Genomic DNA, 21,018 nt, shown 5'->3' with positions numbered 1-21,018 from the left:
TGAATTTATACAACCCAACTTCGTTATATTAATCAACTGATAATAGAACAATCTAGGGCTCTCGCGCCAGGGAAAACGACCCTCATACATCCCCTAGTACAAGAATACAAGAACAAGATACGCTGACGATCTAGTTGATGTTGTCGATAATCACAATTTCTTTGTCTTATCCTGAACACACTGTGGGTCCTTTGCTTATGTTCTGCAACACTGCTTCTATCAATGGTCCTAGTCCTTTACGTCACAGAACTCGGCTCTCCAATCTACCCTCGAGCTGATCATAAGTTCATTTACAACCAGCACATAGGGTCTTCACACTCACTAGCTGCTCCTTATTCATTCAAGGCCATGACACTCTGAGTCTTCTTGCCCACTGTTGCTCCTCAGCTAATTAGGGACTTCTTCCAACTATTGTCTTCTCACACTGCTCCAATGAAAACAAACATAGGGCAAGAGGGCTACCACCTATCACTGTAAAATGTCCCTTCTAAACAATGAACTTGGGTTATCCAAAACTACTCCTCTAGCTGAACAAACCTTCAACATCTTCAATTTGCCACTTCTAGAAGCCTTAGTGTCCTTACTAAGGTCCACACTTAGGGCCAACTTGGTCCACTCTCACGCTACCCTCCAACAGTCCACAAGTGTCCAATACCAATGTCCAATTTGGACCTCTACATCCACAAGAGAATACACATACCTTGCTCTCCAACACACTATCGGTGCTCTTGTCCTTGAGATTTGTGCTTCTTGATCTCTAGTTAGGGCTGAAGTCAAGTTGCTACAACACCTAAATCTCTGATCCAAACGTTGTGTTTCCCTTCCCAAACAACATGTCACTCTTCCCATCTAGGCTTTCCAACTCACTGTGTTAGGACTTGGAATGCTTCACAAGACACCCTACAATTGTTGCTATGCTATAGCAAGAAAAATTCTACTTCTAGCAAAGGAAAACAACCTTGTTCTACCTGCGCTATGCTAGGAGTGACTGCAGCTTGAAGCGAAGACCCTCACAAGGCCTCACGACCCTCCCAACTATGACTCCACACTTGTTGTAGCAACAACAAGCTCTGCGATCCAGAACAGCAAACAAACAACCATAAACAAGCACATAAATGCCCACTCCTTACCTTAGAAATCACTTCTCTGTCCTTGAAGGAGATCTGCGCCCAAAATAGAGAAAAGATCCTCTGAAACTCGTCCACCTTGCTCCCTCGCTAGCTGCCTCAGACTCGCTGCAAATTTCAGAGGTAATCCTTGGGTTGATTGCACTTTGGATATGACCTAAACCTCCAACACTTGCCTTATATTTATATGGAAACATGAGTCTCCATGAATTTTTCCTTGGGGCATACTTGGGCCTAAGCCGACCTGCCTAACTAGACAAATTAACCACTAGCCACATATAAAAATTAATATCTCTCACTAGAGACCTCTGTTTTGAGTGATTTTCGCTGAACCTTTCTCCTTTAGGGATCCTGTAACACCTCCAAGTTTCAAATCAATCAAACTCCTCTTGGTGTTCACCCAACTCCTTTGGGTGCAAAATCCCAAGCTTGGGTTCAGGGCCCACAAAGCACTTTTGTGGTGCCCCGACCTCCAAACCCCAAACCCTAGGGTTTGGAGTACCTCCCAAGCTACCAAATCTCAATAGTGTTCACCCACTTGGGCAAGTAACAAGGACAGCCACAAATAAGATGGACTTGGCAAGTAAAGAAAGCAATGGAAGAATTCAATAGCAAACAGTGTACTCATGAACCTCATCTAGAATCAAGATTTTGCCAAATATTTGGGCCAACATATCCACAAAAGCTCAAATGTCTACATGGGAGTCTAGGGAACTCAGTTCACAAAGAGTGATCTGCCCAGGAATGATCATCAAGGTCGAAATCGAACCATTAATATTATATATAGGACAATTAACAAACAATGTTCCATGTAACATATTAGAGGACATTTCACATGCCAATATCCTAGTTAAACAATAGACAAAAATACTTGCACCACATGTTCTAATACAAGTAAGATATTCCTTTAGTTTCCCAATTTTGAATAATCCACTTGTTGAAGGAGTCTTCATCTGGCATATGACACACAAAAAGAAAAGAAAAGAAAACCCCCTATGTTCAATAACATGGAAACCCTACTCAAATTCCTCATTCGGGTTCTTGAAAAAAAAAAATCCTTCTATAGACCAAGGTTATTTACCTAGGTGGCACTATGGTTTGACACAAATTGATTCTCGATAACCTCAACATAAAGACTAGGCTTTAAAATAGGGCTTGCATCAACCTCCACCACCTTAGTTGAAGTTGGGGACTACTACATACTAACAAACGCCACAATACTTGGGCCAAGAAATAAGAGACCCCTCCAATGGGAGCAAACGCTCCTGAAAAAGTGTGGGGTTCCTTCCCCCATTCCTTAAAAGAACCACGATCAGCGTCACAACCACAACCTCTTGAGGTTTCACATGGATTTCCACAGACATCTCAATAGTTTCTATCTCTAGTACCACAAAATAAAATCAGGGAACTCGCTGGTAGAAAGAGACAATCTCCATAGTTGCTTCCTGCATCTCTCCCACATCCATCAAGAAAGGTTGGGCATAAAGTGCCAAGCTCCCATAAAAAAAGCACTCTATAGCTTTATTTCCCTAGAAGTAATCAAGAGAGACCAAATCCTAAATGAGATTGCAATCCTAAGATTCACAAAATCTAAAGTACACATGCCCATCACAAAGAGGGTTATCCACATACCAACTTCTTTCAAACCAGATACCATCAATCAAGGTGATCTAGGCGAGGGGTCTCTCACACTATGTTAGATCAAATTAACCTTTAGACCCCCTGAATCAAAATGACACCTTGCACAACCCTACATTTTGTAAGAGACTCCAAATCCATAACCATAGTCATCATTTAGTTCTAAGTTGGAGCAATCTCCTAATGGGTTGGACTCTTGGAGTTACATGTGAGTTATCTACTTGTATATTACAGGCTGTGAGAATCAGCCACAAGATGGTCATATAACAACTTTAATGGTGCAGATTCACTGTAGTTATCTTCTAAATAGTCAAACAATGATCGACTACATAAATAATGCATAAGTAAATCATCTCACTCAAGATGATTAAGAAAATTAACATTCAAACTAAAACTTTGACCATAACTCATTCCTTGTGTTTCTTTTAGGTATGTGATTCAGGCTTTCAGCCTACGAGAAAGATGCAAGAGGCTCCCTATCCCACTCAATCTAACTTTGCCATAGTCAAAGCTGGATCAGAACTAAACTCCACTATAATGCCTTGAATCATTCCTGCTAAGGAGTACTTAAGGGAAAACAAAAAATGACATTTCACATAAGAAGAGTTTCCTTGTATTGGAAAACGAATAAGCCACAGCAATTCTTTAAATAAATTACACTGAAATAAAGTGTAAATAGTTCACAATTATAGATGCAAAACACTCTTCTAACAGTAGGAACAACCAGAAATTCAATATTAAGATCTTTGTTTGTGTACCTGAATCCCTCGCTTCTTCCAATCCTCAAAACTGCTGGCAACATACATCGACTCCACCAAAGAGCTGTCTAAACATCGTAACTGTATGAGCCCCATTTCTTTCCAATAATCAAGAATTGGCTTAGCCAAATCACAGTTTTCTTCATAAATCCACAACCTTTGTTTTGCACGTGTTATAGCAACATATAAATGTTTTAATTCACTGCATAGAAGATTATGCTTTCCATTGTCAAACTTGGGAAATTTAGGATGTGCTTTTTTATCAAAACTGTTGGAAGCTTTCTGATCCATCAAATGATAAATTACCCTCCACTTGGTGGCCAATGGAGAGCTAGTAAAAAAGTTGTAAAGAAGTACATCCTACAGAACACAACAACAAGACTATCAATTCCAAAAACAGAAATTTACATGGCTGTACTCAGCAGTGTTTGATTAGTCTAGATAAACATGAGTATCAAACTGTAAATTGTGAGAGTCAGAATTATGCAAAGAGACAGCACCTGAAATTCAAGTCCTTTGCATTCAAGTATCGTCAACACAAGACCTTGTTTTCCAACTTGGCTAATCACTTGTTCCTTCCCCAGATCATCTCTTACCAAAATTGCCTGCTCAGCGCCAAATTCATATTTGTCACTTCCAAAGTTTCCTCCATGACCAAAAATTTTAGTAATAAGACTTTCATCTTCCTCAGTTTCAAGAAATACTGGAGCTTCCCCGAATATGAGACTTCTTTCTGCGTTCAATCTATCTATAGCTAAAGGAAAGAAATGGTACAAGAGTTCCACAACACTCTGTGCTAGTTTAATTATCCCACTGTGAGTCCGAAAATTTTGGCTCAAATGAAATAAATCAGGCATGCCAATTTGAGATGACATGCCATTATTAACATCTGCTTCCAAAAATTCCTTGTAGAACACATTTCTAATATCTTGAAATCGAAAATTAACCCCTCTTGCAATTGTTTGGGCTGTGTCACCAGCAAAGACATAGCCCTCGTGAAAATTAGAACATACATATTTGAATAAAGTAATTTGGGCCATTGTTAGATCTTGAACTTCATCAATATAAATAAAGTCCATTTTCTGACCTAAATATTGATTGGACCTCAGCTGACAATGCAAATGGTTAACTAAATCTGCAATGTCGAAGTCACCATTCCTTTGCTTTTGCTTTTCATAATGCAAGAAAAGCTCATAAATTGCTTCTCTCTGATTGACATTTAAGATAGAAACCCTGCTTTCTGCCATCAGAATATAGTCTTCTCGACTCATGATGAAGTTTAAAGAATTAATTGATATTAAACTACCTTTTATGTATGAAATAACTTCAGTGAATACTGTAGAAGAGTCGAGTCCTCTTTTTAAATTTTCATTGAAATGTGGCCAGTAAATCGAGTTGAAACGTTCATAGTCAACTTCTCTTGTTCTCATAATTTCCATAAATGCAATAGATTTTCCGTGTATGGACCCCTTTTCACCATCAAAGAAATGGCATGGCACACTCCCATCCAACATCATTAGGAACTTGTAGAATGTAATGACCAACGGAAATTTTTTCTCAGGGATATCTATGAAACTATCAGGAATATCTTTCATTTCGCCTAGGCGGTCACTGTTATCATGCATAACCATGTAGGGAGCATGCTCCTTTCCCAGTAGAGAACTACAAAAGCAACAAATTCAAATATCAGGGTATAATAACTGTTAATGAGATTATGCTCAATTTAATGTAGACATTTATTTATCACAGAACTTTCTAACTAAAACATTTCCAGGTATCAAAAGAATTCACAAGTGTTTATTTGCTCAGAGTTCCAAGAATAATTTCTTAAAAAGAAAACTTGGTAATCTAAACAAGCTAATAAAAGAAAAGAACCTCCACTTTCCAATATTCACGACAGAAGATAGCATTTAGTGACACACAACATATAAATCCAAGATAGCAAATTCTGGGTATAGTCATCAACAGAAGTTACCATATAGTGTCTGGACTCCGTAACACACTAATTTTGACTCTTGGGTGTAATGCCGGGTGGCCTTATAGCTATAATGTACTTACAACAGCTGTTGCAGAAACCTAGTATGAAGCCCCGAGCCATCGCTCGAAAAAGGAACAAAAGGACCTCATCTTGGTTTGTTTAAATATAAGAAGTCATCTCTATACTTCTTTCATAACATGTGGTAATGTCAACATGATGCACAATTTCTTTCTCATAAAATATAATGCAAAAAGTCCATACTGGCTCCGAGGAACAAAAGAAGGCTACGTGTTTATGAGTAACAAATAGGAAAAGGTGATTCAGTAGAAAAAGATTCATTTAAGATGTGTCATTAATAAAACTTAATGGCACCTAAACCATACTTGTGTACAGATTAAAACCGACTAGGATATGGCATCCACAACTGGTGCCAAGGGCTAGAAGGTGATTATGAGAAAATACAAGTATTCATCGCTGCATGAATTGCTATTGCTTGAATTCTTTGCAACAGTACTGGAATAATTTCTTGAGTTCCCTGAAAACAATACATGGAATGTAGTCATAAGCTGATACGAAGTCCATGGTGAAATTAATTTATGTAATTACGTATTTTAAGCATTTTGGGTGAATGTTGAACATAAAAAAAGCATGCGAATTTTGAATGTAGTCATAGGTTTACAATTGTATATGCTTTAACTGTATTTATACTTTGCATTAGAAGACACCAATCGAGATTCAGGGGTAGTTAATAGTTGTAAACTTGTATGAGGTAAATGTTAAGATGGCCAAGTGGATATTGTTGCCACAAAATCTAGCAGGCCTTGCAGACGGAAACCCTACAAGCTATATACTAGACATATTAGCAACAATGCTGTAGTGGCACACTGTCACCACAGCCAAAAACCCTGCTCTTTATGGACTTTCACCGATAGGAAGAGTCCCAGTAGGAAGGAGATCACTTATAATAGGTATTCAAGGGTTGAAGTATGAAATGATCTCACTGGGACTCAGGAGGTCTTCTAAAAAGACATGATTTTTGCTGAATGCTTCAAAAGGAAGAAATTCACTTTCTATCAAGACTCAAGAGTCCTAGAAAATGGAGGCACAAGACCAAGGGTTTGATTGACTTGACGAGTGTTGGAGTAACTTGTTGTCAAGGTAGGGAGAAAAGGTTCCTTCCAATGGATATTAGCCAAGCAAGGGCTCATGAAACCATCAAGGCAGTCCTTAAGTTAAGGAAAGAAAAACTAGGGTCTCCCTCTTAGGCCAAACAACTAGGTCAAGAGTATTTATGGATGAAAGTTAAGTGGATGGCCACCAAATTGATGGGTTTTGTGGCAAACCCTATCACCCTCAATGTTTAGGCTCTCCACCCACCAAAATCCCCTCACTAGAAATTTGCACAAAGCCCTAGGTCCTCCCTAGCCTTGAAAGAACAGAAATTTAAGAGGGAGAAAATATCGAGGGAAAGTGAGATTGATCACCAATGATTTGGATTAGTTCCTTGTCCCTTGGGCATATGGAGTCACGGATGCCCTAGCAACAAATTTCAAGCATTTACCCACTCAATGAATAATGGAGTTTTGTGTGTGCGCTACTAGGAGTTCACCACTAGGACAATTCTTACATGTCATAAATGAGTAATGCATGCAATATTCATGTAGCTAGAATTCAATTAATCCTCAATAAAATTAGGGCGCAATTAGCATGAACTAGAATCAATCATTCCATACATTAGACATAAAAGATATTCAACAATTAGGTGTACTTACAAGACAATATGCAAGAAATCCATCCATTAATCCAAACAATATCCAAAAATCAGCTCCAAACAGCAAAATCCATCCAACATCCAATATAATCCACAAAAGAGCAAGTTTGAGTTTCCTCTATGAGATTTTATACCACAAAATCTAGCAGCCCTTGAAGAGGGAAGCCCTACAAGATAAAAGCTAGATAAAGGGCTAATGACAGAGTAGACAGCCAATGTCACCTCAACAAAAACCGCCTTCTCTTCACGGATTTTCACCAATGGAAGGAGTCCCAGTAAGAGAGGAAGAGATCAATTCTAAGATAGATAGGTTGTAGATAAGGTATATGATGATCTCACTAAAGATTATTCAAGAGAGAGACACAATATAATTTCAAAGGCTTCTTTAAGGAAGCAATTCGCTCTCAATGAAAAGACCCAAAAAAGGGAGGTGCAAAACCTAGAGTTTGATGTATTTGATGATAACAGGAGTTCCAAAGGTCAAGACCAAAGAGAAAAGGTTCCTTTTGATGGATTCCAACAATTTCAACTCTCGTGAAACCTTCAAGAAAGTCCTCAAGGTGAGGGAGAAGAAACTAGTATTTCCCTCTTAGGGCAACACCTAGGGTAAGAGATTTTAAGGATGAAATTTGAGTGGATGCCCACCAAAATGATAGGTCATCTAGTCAATACCTACCACTTGATATTTTGGCTCTCAAACCACCAAAAAACATTGTCCCTAGAATTTCACTCCAAGTCCTAAATTCTCCTTCCTAGCCTTAAAAACGACAGACTTTAAGGAGAGAAATTTATGCAAGAAAATTCAAGACGATCACCCACCTTCCAACATGTGCTCTTTAAAATCGGTGAGGAAACATGCAGCCATTGCAGGTGGCGGAGATGAGAATGAAAAATCACATCAGCTACAAAGTCACAGCTAGCTATCGACTAGAAGAGATGAATAAGAGAAAATTTTCTCCTAAGGGTTTACCCACTTTTGGTGGGTAACATCTGGCTCCAACTGGGACATGGCTCACCGCGGAGTGCATGATCCATGTACTCAAGTGGACAGTTCATGAGAACTCCAACAATCTCTTGGGATTGTAGACCTATAACCTACACATTAAGAATCAACTATCTAGGGGCATGTGCACTAGGCGTAGGGTATTGCCTTGACGAGCAAGTGCACTAGGCGTAGGGTATTGCCCATGTTTTATATGAAAGATAACATCTATATAAAAAAGTAAATCTACTATAAATGCAAGTTTAATCTATATGCAATCTAATCTAGCACAAGAACATGATATGATGATATTAGCTATGCAAAAGAAGTATTCAATGCAACTACACTACTATACAATGTGAGCATTTAATGCATGACATTGTTAAATTTCACACTGCTCTATGTTGTTTCAATTAATTTAGCCCAATTCAATTCTTGTATTAGCAATCTTTCAACAACAATTAATATTTCCAATCATCAACAATAATTGAAGACATAATAGTAGATGCAACTTCAAAGGAGACAATCAACACATCAACAAGAGACACCAGATTTCGGTCAATGACCAAGGAAAATCCACTATGGGGAAAACCCTTTGTAATTCTTCTTCTATTTGATTGTCATAAAATGTCCAGCAGGGAGTACAATGAGCTAATACAAAATCATCCAACAAAAAGTTAACCCAACAACATTCAAAAATATGTTCCTAGCATCAATATAGATTAGAGACGTTTTTTTTTGTCTACAGTCAAATGTCAAATTTTAGCCCTAGATCTCAAATGCATGGAGGAAGAGATATGCGGGAAGTCGAGAGCTTCCAACCACACTGTTGAGGCTACAAGTCTGCGGTTATAACTGAAATCTGCTTGTGACAAGCCTGCGGTCAGAAGCCAAAGCCCCAACACATGTGCGAGCTTTGGACCATGTAATCTCGGATCTGTACCAACCAAACTTAGCGATCTAGTATCAAACTTGTGCAGACCAATCAATGAAGAAGAGAAGAAGAATATGATTGGTGATATCCAAATGAGCTTGCGGTCACTTGTATTTATAGGCTTACAAGGGTGTCCATTTTTTTGTTAGGGCCAACCATCCCATATGTACACATGTCGGATTTTCTTCAAAGGTTCACTTTCCCTTGTCCAAATTGAGCACTTCAATAGTCAAATTTGATCCTCTCGAAAACAGGAATCTAGTCCCATGGTTGGGATTTGTCACTAAGCCGCCAAAACTAACACCCCCTCTCAGCGAGAGAGAAATTCTAACTGCATCATGTAATAATCATATCTATCCTGTCACCATATCATGTCCCAGCTTTGCTCAACTCTATCTGCTAAAACATTCTTGAATCTAAAGAAGAAGATTCACCAGGGAGCATTAGCTACCACCCTCTCAAGACAATGAGGAAATTCCTATGGGACACTCTCACCTCATGTCATCTCATGCAATAGCAAACATCTTCCACCCCATGTCAAGCAATCGGAGTCATTGCATAGGGGAGCAACCATCTTCCACCTTGCGTCAATGTAATGTGTCATCCATCTTATTGCTCCCTGATCTTCCCAAAAATGACCCTCAAGAGTCATGATGTAGAAGTATCATAGAACACCTACATCATAAGCAGCTTGGGTGACACACTCCAAGAACTATCTCAACCTGTTGGCCAAACGGGGAACGGTAATCCCAAGAAGCCCAACTTGTGGGTATGATGCCAACTGGGGTATACTCTACATAAACCAAGCTAGGGGAGCAACATCTCCAACCCTATGGGTAACAGATAGGTGTGATAACCTATTGTACAGAGATCCCTCAACCACAGGATCCCTCCATCTCAATTCCTCACCTAGGGAGCTCAAACAGGGGGGAAGAGTTGGCTCAGTGTTCTCGATCAGTCATGTCCGTTATCAGGAGGGGTCACATCCATCAGTCCAAGTTTCTCTCTGAAGACCAAAAACTTCCCTTTCAGCAAAGCCTTGGTGAGAATATCTGCAATCTACTCATCTATCGATATATGATGGAGTTGAACGACTCCTCTTTGCACCATGTCTCAAATCAAATGATATCAGATCTCTTTGTGTTTGGGCTTGCCATGATATACCAGATTTTCTGCCAGAAAAATCCCACTCTTCTTGTCGCAATATATCACTATAGTTTCTAGGACCCTCTCAAATAGCTCTCCAAGAGATTCTAAACCAAACTACTTCACAACTAGCCATGCTAGTGCCAATGTGCTCTGCCTCAATGGTACTCAGTGATACAGACTTTTGCTTCCTGCTCATTCAAGATATCATAGCAAATCCAAGACTAAAACAACATTCAAGCGTACTCTCTTTGTCGACAACATTTCCTACCCAATCAGCGTCAGTATATCCATGAAGTTGAACATCTCTGGCAGAATATCTCAGATAAAGAGTGATCATCCCATGCAAATGTCTCAAAATGTATTTGTCAGCAATCCAATGTGCATGAAGAGGCTCGGTCATGAATTGACTAAATGTGTTCACTGCATAGCATATATTAGATATCATTTTGGGATTCAACTGTGTTAAGCAAGTCATTCACGTATGACCATTTCCATGAGAGGTAGTCGTAACTGACTAATTTCTCATGATTTTTGAATAGTTCACTTAGCACTCATTGCATCGGGTGATGCTCACAGGGGTGAAGAAGTGGATTGAAACTAGTGAAATGAATCACATAGCATCAATCATCACTTCCGGGGCTTGCACCCGGTAACCAAGACTTCCCAGGAGGTCACCTATCCCAGATCTCCTCTGGCTCAAGCGCGCTTAACTGTGGAGTTTTCCCCACAATCAAGCCCACTTAGCTTGCTACCCCATCTGCAAAACCTTAGCAAGTATGTCCAGACGGGTATTCACTAAGAACATCACAGCCCCAATCAACTGCCTATACTCGGATGGATTCGCCAAATCGGGTCTTGCAGCTTCTCCACATAACTTCTTGAAATTCATTTCCATCGGTGTGGGCAGTAACTTGCACTCTGTCATTCCAAATTTCTCCAATAGCTTCACGACATATTTTCCTTGTGAAAAGAAAATCTCATCGGACCTTTGCCACAACCCAAGGCCTAGAAAATAATGCATGGGTCCAAGGTCCTTCAACTTGAATTCAGAGGCCAACTCCCTCTTACACGCGACCATCAGTGGCTCACTACCTATCAAGAATAGCTTTTCAACAAATAAAACAAAAATCAATGGCATACCTTGGACTACCTTGAAGTATAGGTTGGGATCAGCATTGCTTCTTGTGAATCTCGGCTTCACCAAATAACTGTTTATGCATGCATACCATGATTTGGGGGCTTTCTTCAAACCATACAATGCCTTCTTCAACCTGCAAACAAGTGTCTTTCGATCCTCGACTTCAAATCCCTATGGCTGCTCAGCGACTTCTTATTGTAACATGCCAATGAGGAATGTTGTCTTCGCATCCATTTAATGAAGGCTCCATCCTTGACTTGCGGCAAGGGAAACTATCAAACAAATGGTTGTATATCAAGCCATAGGTGCAAATATATCATCATAATCTTCTCCCTCTTTCTGGGACAATCCTCGAGCCACGAACCTTGCTTTATATTTCTCAATGTTACCATTGACTACATGTTTGATCTTGAATAGCCACTTTGAAGTCACCACAAATTTCCCCTTCGGTCTCGAATCAACATCCCATATGTCATTCTTCATAATTTATTCATATTTTCGGCCATAGCATCCTTCCAAACTTGTTCTTTCACGACTTCTTCAAAAGTGGGAGGTTTGGCTTGAATCATTGTACTCCTAGCTATAACATATCCATGGTACCTGCATGGCTTCTTGCTTTCTCTAAATGATCTTTGAATGGGAATGCGTCTCTCATCAGCCTGTAATGTGTCACGAAACCAGAGTGGCCTCTTCTTGGCAGGAGAATCGAATGGAGGATCTAAGGGGTCCATGGGCTCCATGAGATCATCAACAACATCTCTAGCAAATTTAGGCATGGAAGGACCATTTAAAATATCCATATCATCATTCTTCTTCTCAGGAGGGAGAGACGGAGGAAGGTCCCTTGCTTTCCTAAGGGTAACATCTTCATCGAACGTTACATCCCTACTAATTTCAACCTTCCTTTGACCAGGGATATATATTCTAAATGCTTTAGAATTTTCACAATATCCAACGAACGTACCATTTCTTCCTGTGGCTTCTAGCTTGTTTCTTTTGTCGTCTAGCACATGGAAATACACAGGGAAGCCAAAGATACGAAGATGGCCAACATCGGGGTTGACACCTGTGAGCACTTCTTAGGGGTTTGAACATATATGACAGCATTCGTTGCTTCTCCCCAAAGGAACTTCGGTAACTTCTAATCATGCAGCATGCTATGAGCGGCTTCTACTATAGATTTGTTCTTTCTTTTAGCTACTCCATTTTGTTTAGGAGTATAGAGCACAATCGTCTCTTTCTTGATACCTTCCTTCTTGCAAAATTCGATGAACTCATTCAAAATGTACCCTCCAAAATGTACCCTTCCTATGTGATTTTCGACCAAAGCTTTGAACTCCTTGAACATTTTGAAGGTTTCATCCTTGCTCTTCAAATAATATATCCACGTCTTTCTTGAGAAATCATCAATGAAGGTGATGTAGTAGAGATGGCCACCAATAGAATGTACAAGCATTCGACCACATATATCAAAACGAATGAGTAGGAGGATGTCAATTGTCTTGTTCTCGCTAGAGGGGAATGGTTCATTGGACTTCTTTCCACTAGCACAACCTAGACATACTCCATCGTGTTGGGCTTCAACATCGAGAATACTAGAGACCAACTTCTTCAATTTCAGAAGAGCAACATAATGTAGAGGGGCCAATCTTTGGGGCCATAGCTCACTTAGATGATCAGTATCTTGGACCAATGCTAAAAGAGGTCTACTAGTGACTCTATAAAGTCCTTCAAATCTCGATCCTAATGTGAATGTATCTCTCATAGATTATCCAATAGGCTAAGTAAGAACCTTCCCTTGATGAAGGAAACCCTCATCCCTTTGTATTCCAAAGCAGATATTGATACCAAATTTTTCTTCAACCTCAGCACATTCATCACATCCTGGAGTAAAACAGATTCCCCAAAGTTCAAATAAAATTTGATAGACCCAAAGCCTTCAACGGGATGAGTGGAGTTGTCTCCAAGAATAATTTTCAAATTTGACTCCCTCTCTACCAAATTAGAGACAACTTTGCTATACCCAGAGAAATGATGAGTGGCCACACTATCAACCAACCAACTATTCCACGAATCTAGCGGAGAAGAACTACTGAGAGCAAAAATAAGAATATATTCAAATTAATTGCCAACATTACTTTCATAGTTGGAGTATCTTGACTTCTTTTCAGGATGATGATCTTCTTCATGATCACTTGGAGCATCTCTACTTCTTTCATCTCTTCCGTTGCGATCATTCCTTCAGTCATTTCTTCTTCTTTAATCATCAAACATGTTCTTGTTTCTTCTAGTGTTGTAGTGTGGACCTTTGTTCTTCTCAGGGCAATCTCGAGCATAATGACCTTTCTTGTGACAATTTTAACATTCAATGTGTGATGATTCTCTATCATTCCTTCTCTTTGAACTTTGAGGAGGGCGCTTCCTAGAATTTGATTGACCTCCTTTTCCTTTCTTCTTCTTGCTTTCACTCATAAATGCGACGAGCTCTCCTTCTTCATGTTTTTGAATCTTGCCTCTTGATATCATCCTTGATTATTCATGAGTGATATTCCCAACAGTATCATCAAATGTCGAGAAGGTATTGTTGTTTCTTATAGCAGTAATGAAGGTTTCCCAAGTGGAAGAGAGAGCCCTAAGAGTTACAATAACCAATACCTTGTCAAGCATATATTCCCCAACTCCTTGCAATTGATCTCTAAGGCGAGATATCCTCATAATGTAGGAATGCACAGACTCTCCTTTATTCATCTTCATATCTTTGAGTTGATTTTACAAGGAGAGGATTTCATTCAAATTGTTGACTTCATACATTCCAACTATCTTATCATACATTTCCTTAGACTTCCTCAAATATCCAACATATGCAAGTAAATTATCTTGTAAACCATCAGCTATAATTTTCTTTTCTTCTAACTCACCTTTCTTGTGCTTATTTTTGGCAGCAGCGGAAGCATTTTTAGGAGGCTTAGGCACTTTTCAATGAATGAATTCCAAAACATCATTGTTATTAGCTATGATCTCCTCTTCCAAGCGGCAAATTTAGATGAGTCACCTAACTTATCATGTTCCTTGAAGAAAGAGGGAGACATCTTGACTTGATTAGATAGGTTCCTTCAACTTTCCAAAGACGATTGCTTCAATTTGTGTCTCCTTTTGGGCTTGTCCTTCACCTTAGCTCTAATACCATGTTAAATATCAATATGCTCTATGTTTTTCAATTACTTTAGCCCAATTCAATTCTTGTATTAGCAATCTTTCAACAATAATTAATATCTCCAATCATCAACATTAATTGAACATACAACAGTAAATGCAATGAAAAAGGAGACAATCAACACATCAACAAAAAACACCAGATTTTCGGTCAATAATTAGGAAAAAACCCACTATGGGGAAAACACTTTGTAATTCTTCTTCTATTAGATTGTCATAAAATGTTCAACAGAGAGTACAATGAGCCAATATAAAATCATCCAACAAAAAATTAACCAGACAACATTCAGAAATATGTTCGTAGCATCAATATAGATTAGAGACAAATTTTCCTATTTGTGGTCAACTGCGGCCAAATGTAAAATTTTAGCCCTAGATCCCAACCACATGGAAGAAGAGATATGCATGCAATTGAGAGATTACAACTGCATTCTTGAGCTTGCAAGTCTGCGGTTGCAGCCGAAATCTGCCTGTGACAACCCTGTGGTCGGAAACAAAAAACCCTAGCACATGTGCAAGCTTCGAAACCTGTAATCTCAAACCTGTACTAACCAAACTTCGCAATCCAGCGTCAGACTTGCGTGAAGCAATCAATGAAGAAGAGAGGAAGAAGATGCTTGGTGATATCCAAATGAGCTTGAGCTTACTTGTATTTATAGGCTTCCAAGGGTGTCCATTTTCCTGTTAGGGCAGACCTATCCATATGTGCACATGTGGGCTTTTCTTCAAAAGTACACTTTCCCTTGTCCAAATTGAGTGCTTAAATAGTCAAAAATGGTCCTCTCAAAAAGAAGAATCTAGTCCCATGGTTGGAATTTGTCACTGAGCTGCCAAATTAATAGAGTTAACTATAGTCATATAGCCAATGTAACTAGCATATCATTAGATAGACATAAAAGAACTTTCCCTTTTGAACCATCGTGAGATGGGCACCCAAACATCACATTTTCCATTGCAAGATTTTCTTGATAAATAGTAAGGATGGGAGGTGGGAACATATGAGGACAATATATTAAGGATCATGGATGATGAGGGAAAAGAGGAATCAAACTTGCGCCACCTTTCTTGCAACAAAAGAATGGGCAATATCCTAGCTCAGACATATCCTCCTTGTGACATGAAGAGATAGATGACTCATACATATCCAAACTCACATCAACCCAATTATCATAGAAAGAATAAGGTCTGCTACAATCATCATATCTTGGGAACAACCACAACCCCCTTTCAGGGAATTGGGGAGGTTCCTTAATTTCATGGCTCCCAAGAGATTTATTAAGAGGGGCATCAAGATCCTATTTGCTACTAATGGCATCATGATTAATTGATTGAGGATCATCATCATGAAACATATAAAATAGGTCTTTACAATGAGCCATTTTTTGCCATGCAAATTTTAATGAGATTCAGATATGGAGTCACAAAGGTCAAATTGAAATGCCTTGAAAGATGTTTTCTTCACACTACAAGCATTTACTGTAAGGTTTAATGAAGAATTAAGGCTTCATTCTTCCAATGGAGTAGCCAAATAATGATCTATATTAGTGTTAGGGATGAAACACACACTTCATGTCACTGACAACGGTGCCAAAAATGTTACCACAAAATCTAGCAGGACTTGCAGAGGGAAACCCTACAAGACAAAATTTAGACAAAGTGGTAACAATAGAGTAGAGGCCCAATCTCACCTCAGCCAAACCCCCTACTCTTCACGGATTTTCACCGATGGGAGGAGTCTCAGTAAGATAGGAAGAGATCAATTTTAAGATAGATAGGTTGTACATAAGGTATGAGATGATCTCACTAGGATTCAATATCAACCGCGTCATCCACGATGGGATTTTCTTGAAATTAATTTCCCAAAGATTCATCCTCCTCATGATCCTCAGCATGAGTGCTTCCTAAATCATTTTCAAAGCCTTCATCAATCTTTTCATCTGGATGATCAATGGAGGACTCTCCTTCATGCTCATGATGGTCTTCTTAAACTTCTTCAGCTTGAATGTTCCTTCCCTCAACATCAATAGAGGGATGAAGTTCTTTTATGAGGGTTGCATCAGTAACTCCGATGATTTCCTCATTAGATTGAAAATTCGATCCATTATACTTCATAAATCTCCTAATGAATTCATAATAGGAGGAGATGCTTCTAGGTTCACATGAATCGTTAAGCCAATCCTATGTTTATATCCCATAGAGTAAATTAACAATCTAATGAGAATACCTTCATGCACCATTCAAACTTTGAGAGATGCTTAGTAAACTTTGATATGTGACTGGTTGTTGAGGATGGATCACAATCAAGGCTTGGTAATCCTTCCATATATTCCCAATCAAAGTCATTTGCATGTCCAAGCAACATCCAAAACCGGGTATAATTCCTCCAAAGCTAAAAGGGTCGTTGCTTTGAACCTTGCATATCAACCAGAAGAGGAATCGCCAGCGTGAATTCAAAATGTCGTAAGAGATGCTTGCTTCACCCAGCGTGAATTCAAAATGTCGTAAGAGATGCTTGCTTCACCCTACAAGTATTGGAATTGAAGTTCAATGAAGAACAAGGGCTTCTTTCTTCTAGCGAAGTCACCAAATAAGAAATTATATTGTCATATGGGAAGAATACACACGTCTCGTGTCCCCAACAACGCCACCAAAAATATTACCACAAAATTTTTAAGCCTTGAAGAGGGAAACCCTGCAAGGCATACACTAGACCTATTAGCAACAATGGGGTAGTGGCCCACTGTCATCATAGCCAAAACCCTCTGGCCTTTACAGAATTTCACCGATGGGAGGAGTCCCAATAGGAAAGAGATCACTTATACTAGGTATTCAAGGGTTGAAGTATGAAATGATCTCTGGAGGTCTTCTAGAAAGACACAATTTGACTCAAGACTTCATATGGAAGTAATTCGCTTTCTATGAAGATTTCGATGAAAATGGAGGCACAAGACCTAGGGTTTGAATGATTTGATGAGTGTTGGAGTAACTCGAGGTCGAGGCAAGGAGAGAAGGTTCCTTCCAATGGATATTAGCTAAGCCAAGGCTCATGAAACCTTCAAGAAAGTCCTTAAGTTGAGGGAAGAAAAACTAGGGTTTCACTCTTAGGGAAAACACATAGGGCAAGAGAATCTATGGATGAAATTGAAGTGGATGCCCACCAAATTGACAGGTTTTGTAGCAAACCCTACCACCTTATGTGAAAGGTCAATAAAGATATCACTTATTGCAATCAACTAGTAATTATCCAATGTATTTAATTCTTAGCAAAATTATTAAACTACAAATATTGAATAAGAATGCAATTGCAATATTCACCAAAAAATAAACCACAAAAACTTCGAGAAGAAAACAATCACAAAATGGACACAATATTATTGTACAAAATGTCTGTGGAAAAAAACCAGAAGGGAAAACCAATTCTTTAGATCTAGAGTGTTTTATTAATCTTCAGAGAATTTTGCAATTGACAAAAATTACAATATTGCTTGCCAAACCCTAGCAAACTTCTCGTAAAATATTTCATCAGCTCAAAAAGTCGATCTAACCACTGGCAGGGTCACAGCCTCCCTCTACAACCCAATGACGAGCTCACATTGACAAATACAGCCTATACAGCCTCGCACGTATGACTCCTAGACCCTCTGATGCTCGCGACCTACACAGACTCACCCTCTCTGCCCTTTTGGCAACTCGTACGACCCATTGGCAATCTCATATGGCCTCCTCCTAGAAAATATGACCTCCACAAGGAATCTCGACCTCTCTCAAAGAAAACACAACAACCTGGAACCCTCACAGCCTCAATAACTTGGCCTCCCCGTTTGCAAAAGAACACTTGAAGGATTCCTCCTCTACATCTCAGAAACTAGAAGAATATTCACGAAGGAAAACCCCAAAAAGTATTTACTGCTTCAACCACTGTTGAAACCCTCGCTAGTGTCAGATCTCAATAACCATGATCATGATCACCAAGGCTACCCATCGATTCCCTTTCTAATCTCTTATCAAGAAACCAACAACCAAGATCTAGATCTGAAATCATCTAATCGATGGCTAAGATCACTTAGAAACTTTTCTAGAAATCTATAAAGAAAAGTCGACCATGTCTCAATTATTAGTAATTAATTAATCTATTTCTGTAAGTTAAAACTTGGGAAAATAATTAAAACTAATTAATTAATTTAATTAAGACATGTCCATTCAAAAGAATAACTTAGGCTTGGAGATATGTTATGCACTTGTGTTCTTAGCCTCATTGACACCACCTATGGCTAGAACACTTGTTTGAGATACATCAACCAACACTCCCTCTTAGCGGGGAAGGGATTCTATGTTGTACACAATCATGCTCCATGCTCACATCTAGAACACTTGTCACCTGAGTGCCTCATGGCCCGTTCCACTATAACACAGAGCTCTTGTAGTGTTGTTGCAAGCGATGAGTGCAAACTCATCCACTATCTGTCTAGAAAGCTCATCTGCAACTATCGTTGTATGCTTCTCACCTTTCTTGTCACCTTTCTTTTTGTGCAGGAAATTGTTGCAGCAATGGCCAAACTCCTGATAGCCATCATACTTGATCTTCAACATGTCCTTCTTATTTTCCTCCTTAGAGTTGGACACTTTACTGGATCCCTTTCTCGCTTTTCCCTTGCCCACAAGAGAAACATTCTTATTGTCTTCTCCCTTCTTGCCACTATTGCCATTTACAAGTCTTAGTCGAAGCCCCTCCTGTGTGAAGTCATTCCACAAGCAGTCTCAAGTAAGAAAATCAGATCTTCCACTAACCACTTGCACGAAAACATCCCATTCTTCGAAAAGCCATTCAGGGTGGTTCTCACAAGCTCTTCATCATCGACCTTCTCTCAAATGGTTGTCAGTTCATCTTTGACTATCCTAATGTGGGTGAAATAACTGACAACATTCTCTACCTTATTTTTTCTGGTGCTTTTGAGCTTCTCCCTTGGGATCATTTTCCAATTCATATTTTTATCCTAGAAAAGTTTGTTGAGGCATCGCACATCTTCTTGGTCGTATTTTCTTATGCTAAATGTAGAAGAATGTGGTCCTTGACCCCATCTAGAATAATGCGCCTAGCCTTGGCATCATATTTTTGATACTCATGCAACATCATAGGATTTATTCGTACAACAATATGTGTCGTAGCAAACTCCCTCAATCCATGCTCTTCCAATATAAGAAGACACCAGATTTTCCAGACACCCAAGTTAGATGTGCCATCCAACCTATCTTGATCCCTCAATCCTGCTGAACCCATTACTAAAGCCCTCGAGAGAATAAAAAACAATCTCTTTCATTAGCTAACAAAAGTACCTAGAACCCTCATGGCCTCCTTCTGCAAGTGATCTCTGCTTCTCTAAGAATTTTTGACTTCGCTGTAAAACAATATAGCCTACACATGTGGCCTTTGGCTAGCAAATTGGCCTCAAGACCTTGCCTCCAGAAATATCGGCCTCACCCTCTCAACCCTGTTAGCCACCACCCATGGATGACACCCATATGATAAACTTTTCCCCTAGATAGTCATCAGTCGGCGGCCAACAACCCTTTGCAACCACCAAATACCTCCATGTGCCACCATCTCCGCCACTGGAGCCAGCCATTATGATTCCACGCCAGTCTATTATGATCATATGTTTGAAGGTGCGCCTTCCAACCCCAAAGGTATGGCTTTTCATTATGTAGTTGGGACTCTTTGCTTACTTATCATGGACACTCCTGAACACGGATTAGTGGTGGGATTTGCCAGAAAGAATGGGCTTGGTTTAAACTCTTGTCCCCTTGTCCATTTGGTGGTTAACCTTGTATCCTAGTCCCGTGGAATCTCATTTATTGACTACTAACTTTAAGAGTGCCACTTAATGGGAAATCTCAATTTTGGTTGCATGGCCCTGCTTCCCAACACCACATACATCATTCCCCTCCTCTCATTATAAGCCATTTTCACATATTTCCCATCTGAGGTCACACTTGTCCATTGGGTCCACAAGGAGTTAGCCTCCCCCTCCCCTATCCACACTTAGGGTCAGGCAAGGAACGATCCCCGGAGGTTGATGCAACTAAAAAGAAAGTAAAAAGTATAATTTGGCCACTATAGACAAGAAATGTACCACAAAATGCAAAAGATTGCTGGGACATACAAATTTAGCGCGTGGACAAAATCCAACATGAGCTCTACCCCCTTATCATTATAGCCATTACCCTAGTTCCTGCGGCCCCTATATGAGACCCCTTCATCACTAAGGAACCCATGAATGTCCCAACCACTTAGCTGCGTGATTAACTTCCAAATGTTAAGGGGGTATTCAC

At 39.5% G+C, this 21,018-nt stretch overlaps 1 protein-coding gene across 1 annotated transcript in view; it reads right to left on the bottom strand.

Annotated features, from left to right (window-relative positions):
• Positions 1-21,018, bottom strand: part of LOC149214137 (uncharacterized) — a 372,058-nt gene that overhangs the window by 85,015 nt on the left and 266,025 nt on the right. Inside the window, exons 9-10 of the mRNA XM_089389307.1 lie at positions 4,024-5,185; positions 3,524-3,883 (exon numbers count right to left, since the gene is read on the bottom strand). Coding sequence (XP_089245433.1) covers positions 3,524-3,883; positions 4,024-5,185 — 1,522 coding nt within the window. The remainder of the gene's footprint in view (positions 1-3,523; positions 3,884-4,023; positions 5,186-21,018) is intronic.

The sequence above is a fragment of the Pinus tabuliformis genome, chromosome 1_1, assembly GCF_031772625.1.
Source record: "Pinus tabuliformis cultivar Carrire ecotype Pingquan chromosome 1_1, CPIR1, whole genome shotgun sequence".
NCBI lineage: Eukaryota > Viridiplantae > Streptophyta > Pinopsida > Pinales > Pinaceae > Pinus > Pinus tabuliformis.
The sequence above is the reverse complement of the archived record's forward strand: the minus strand, read 5'-3'. Positions and strand labels throughout refer to the sequence as shown.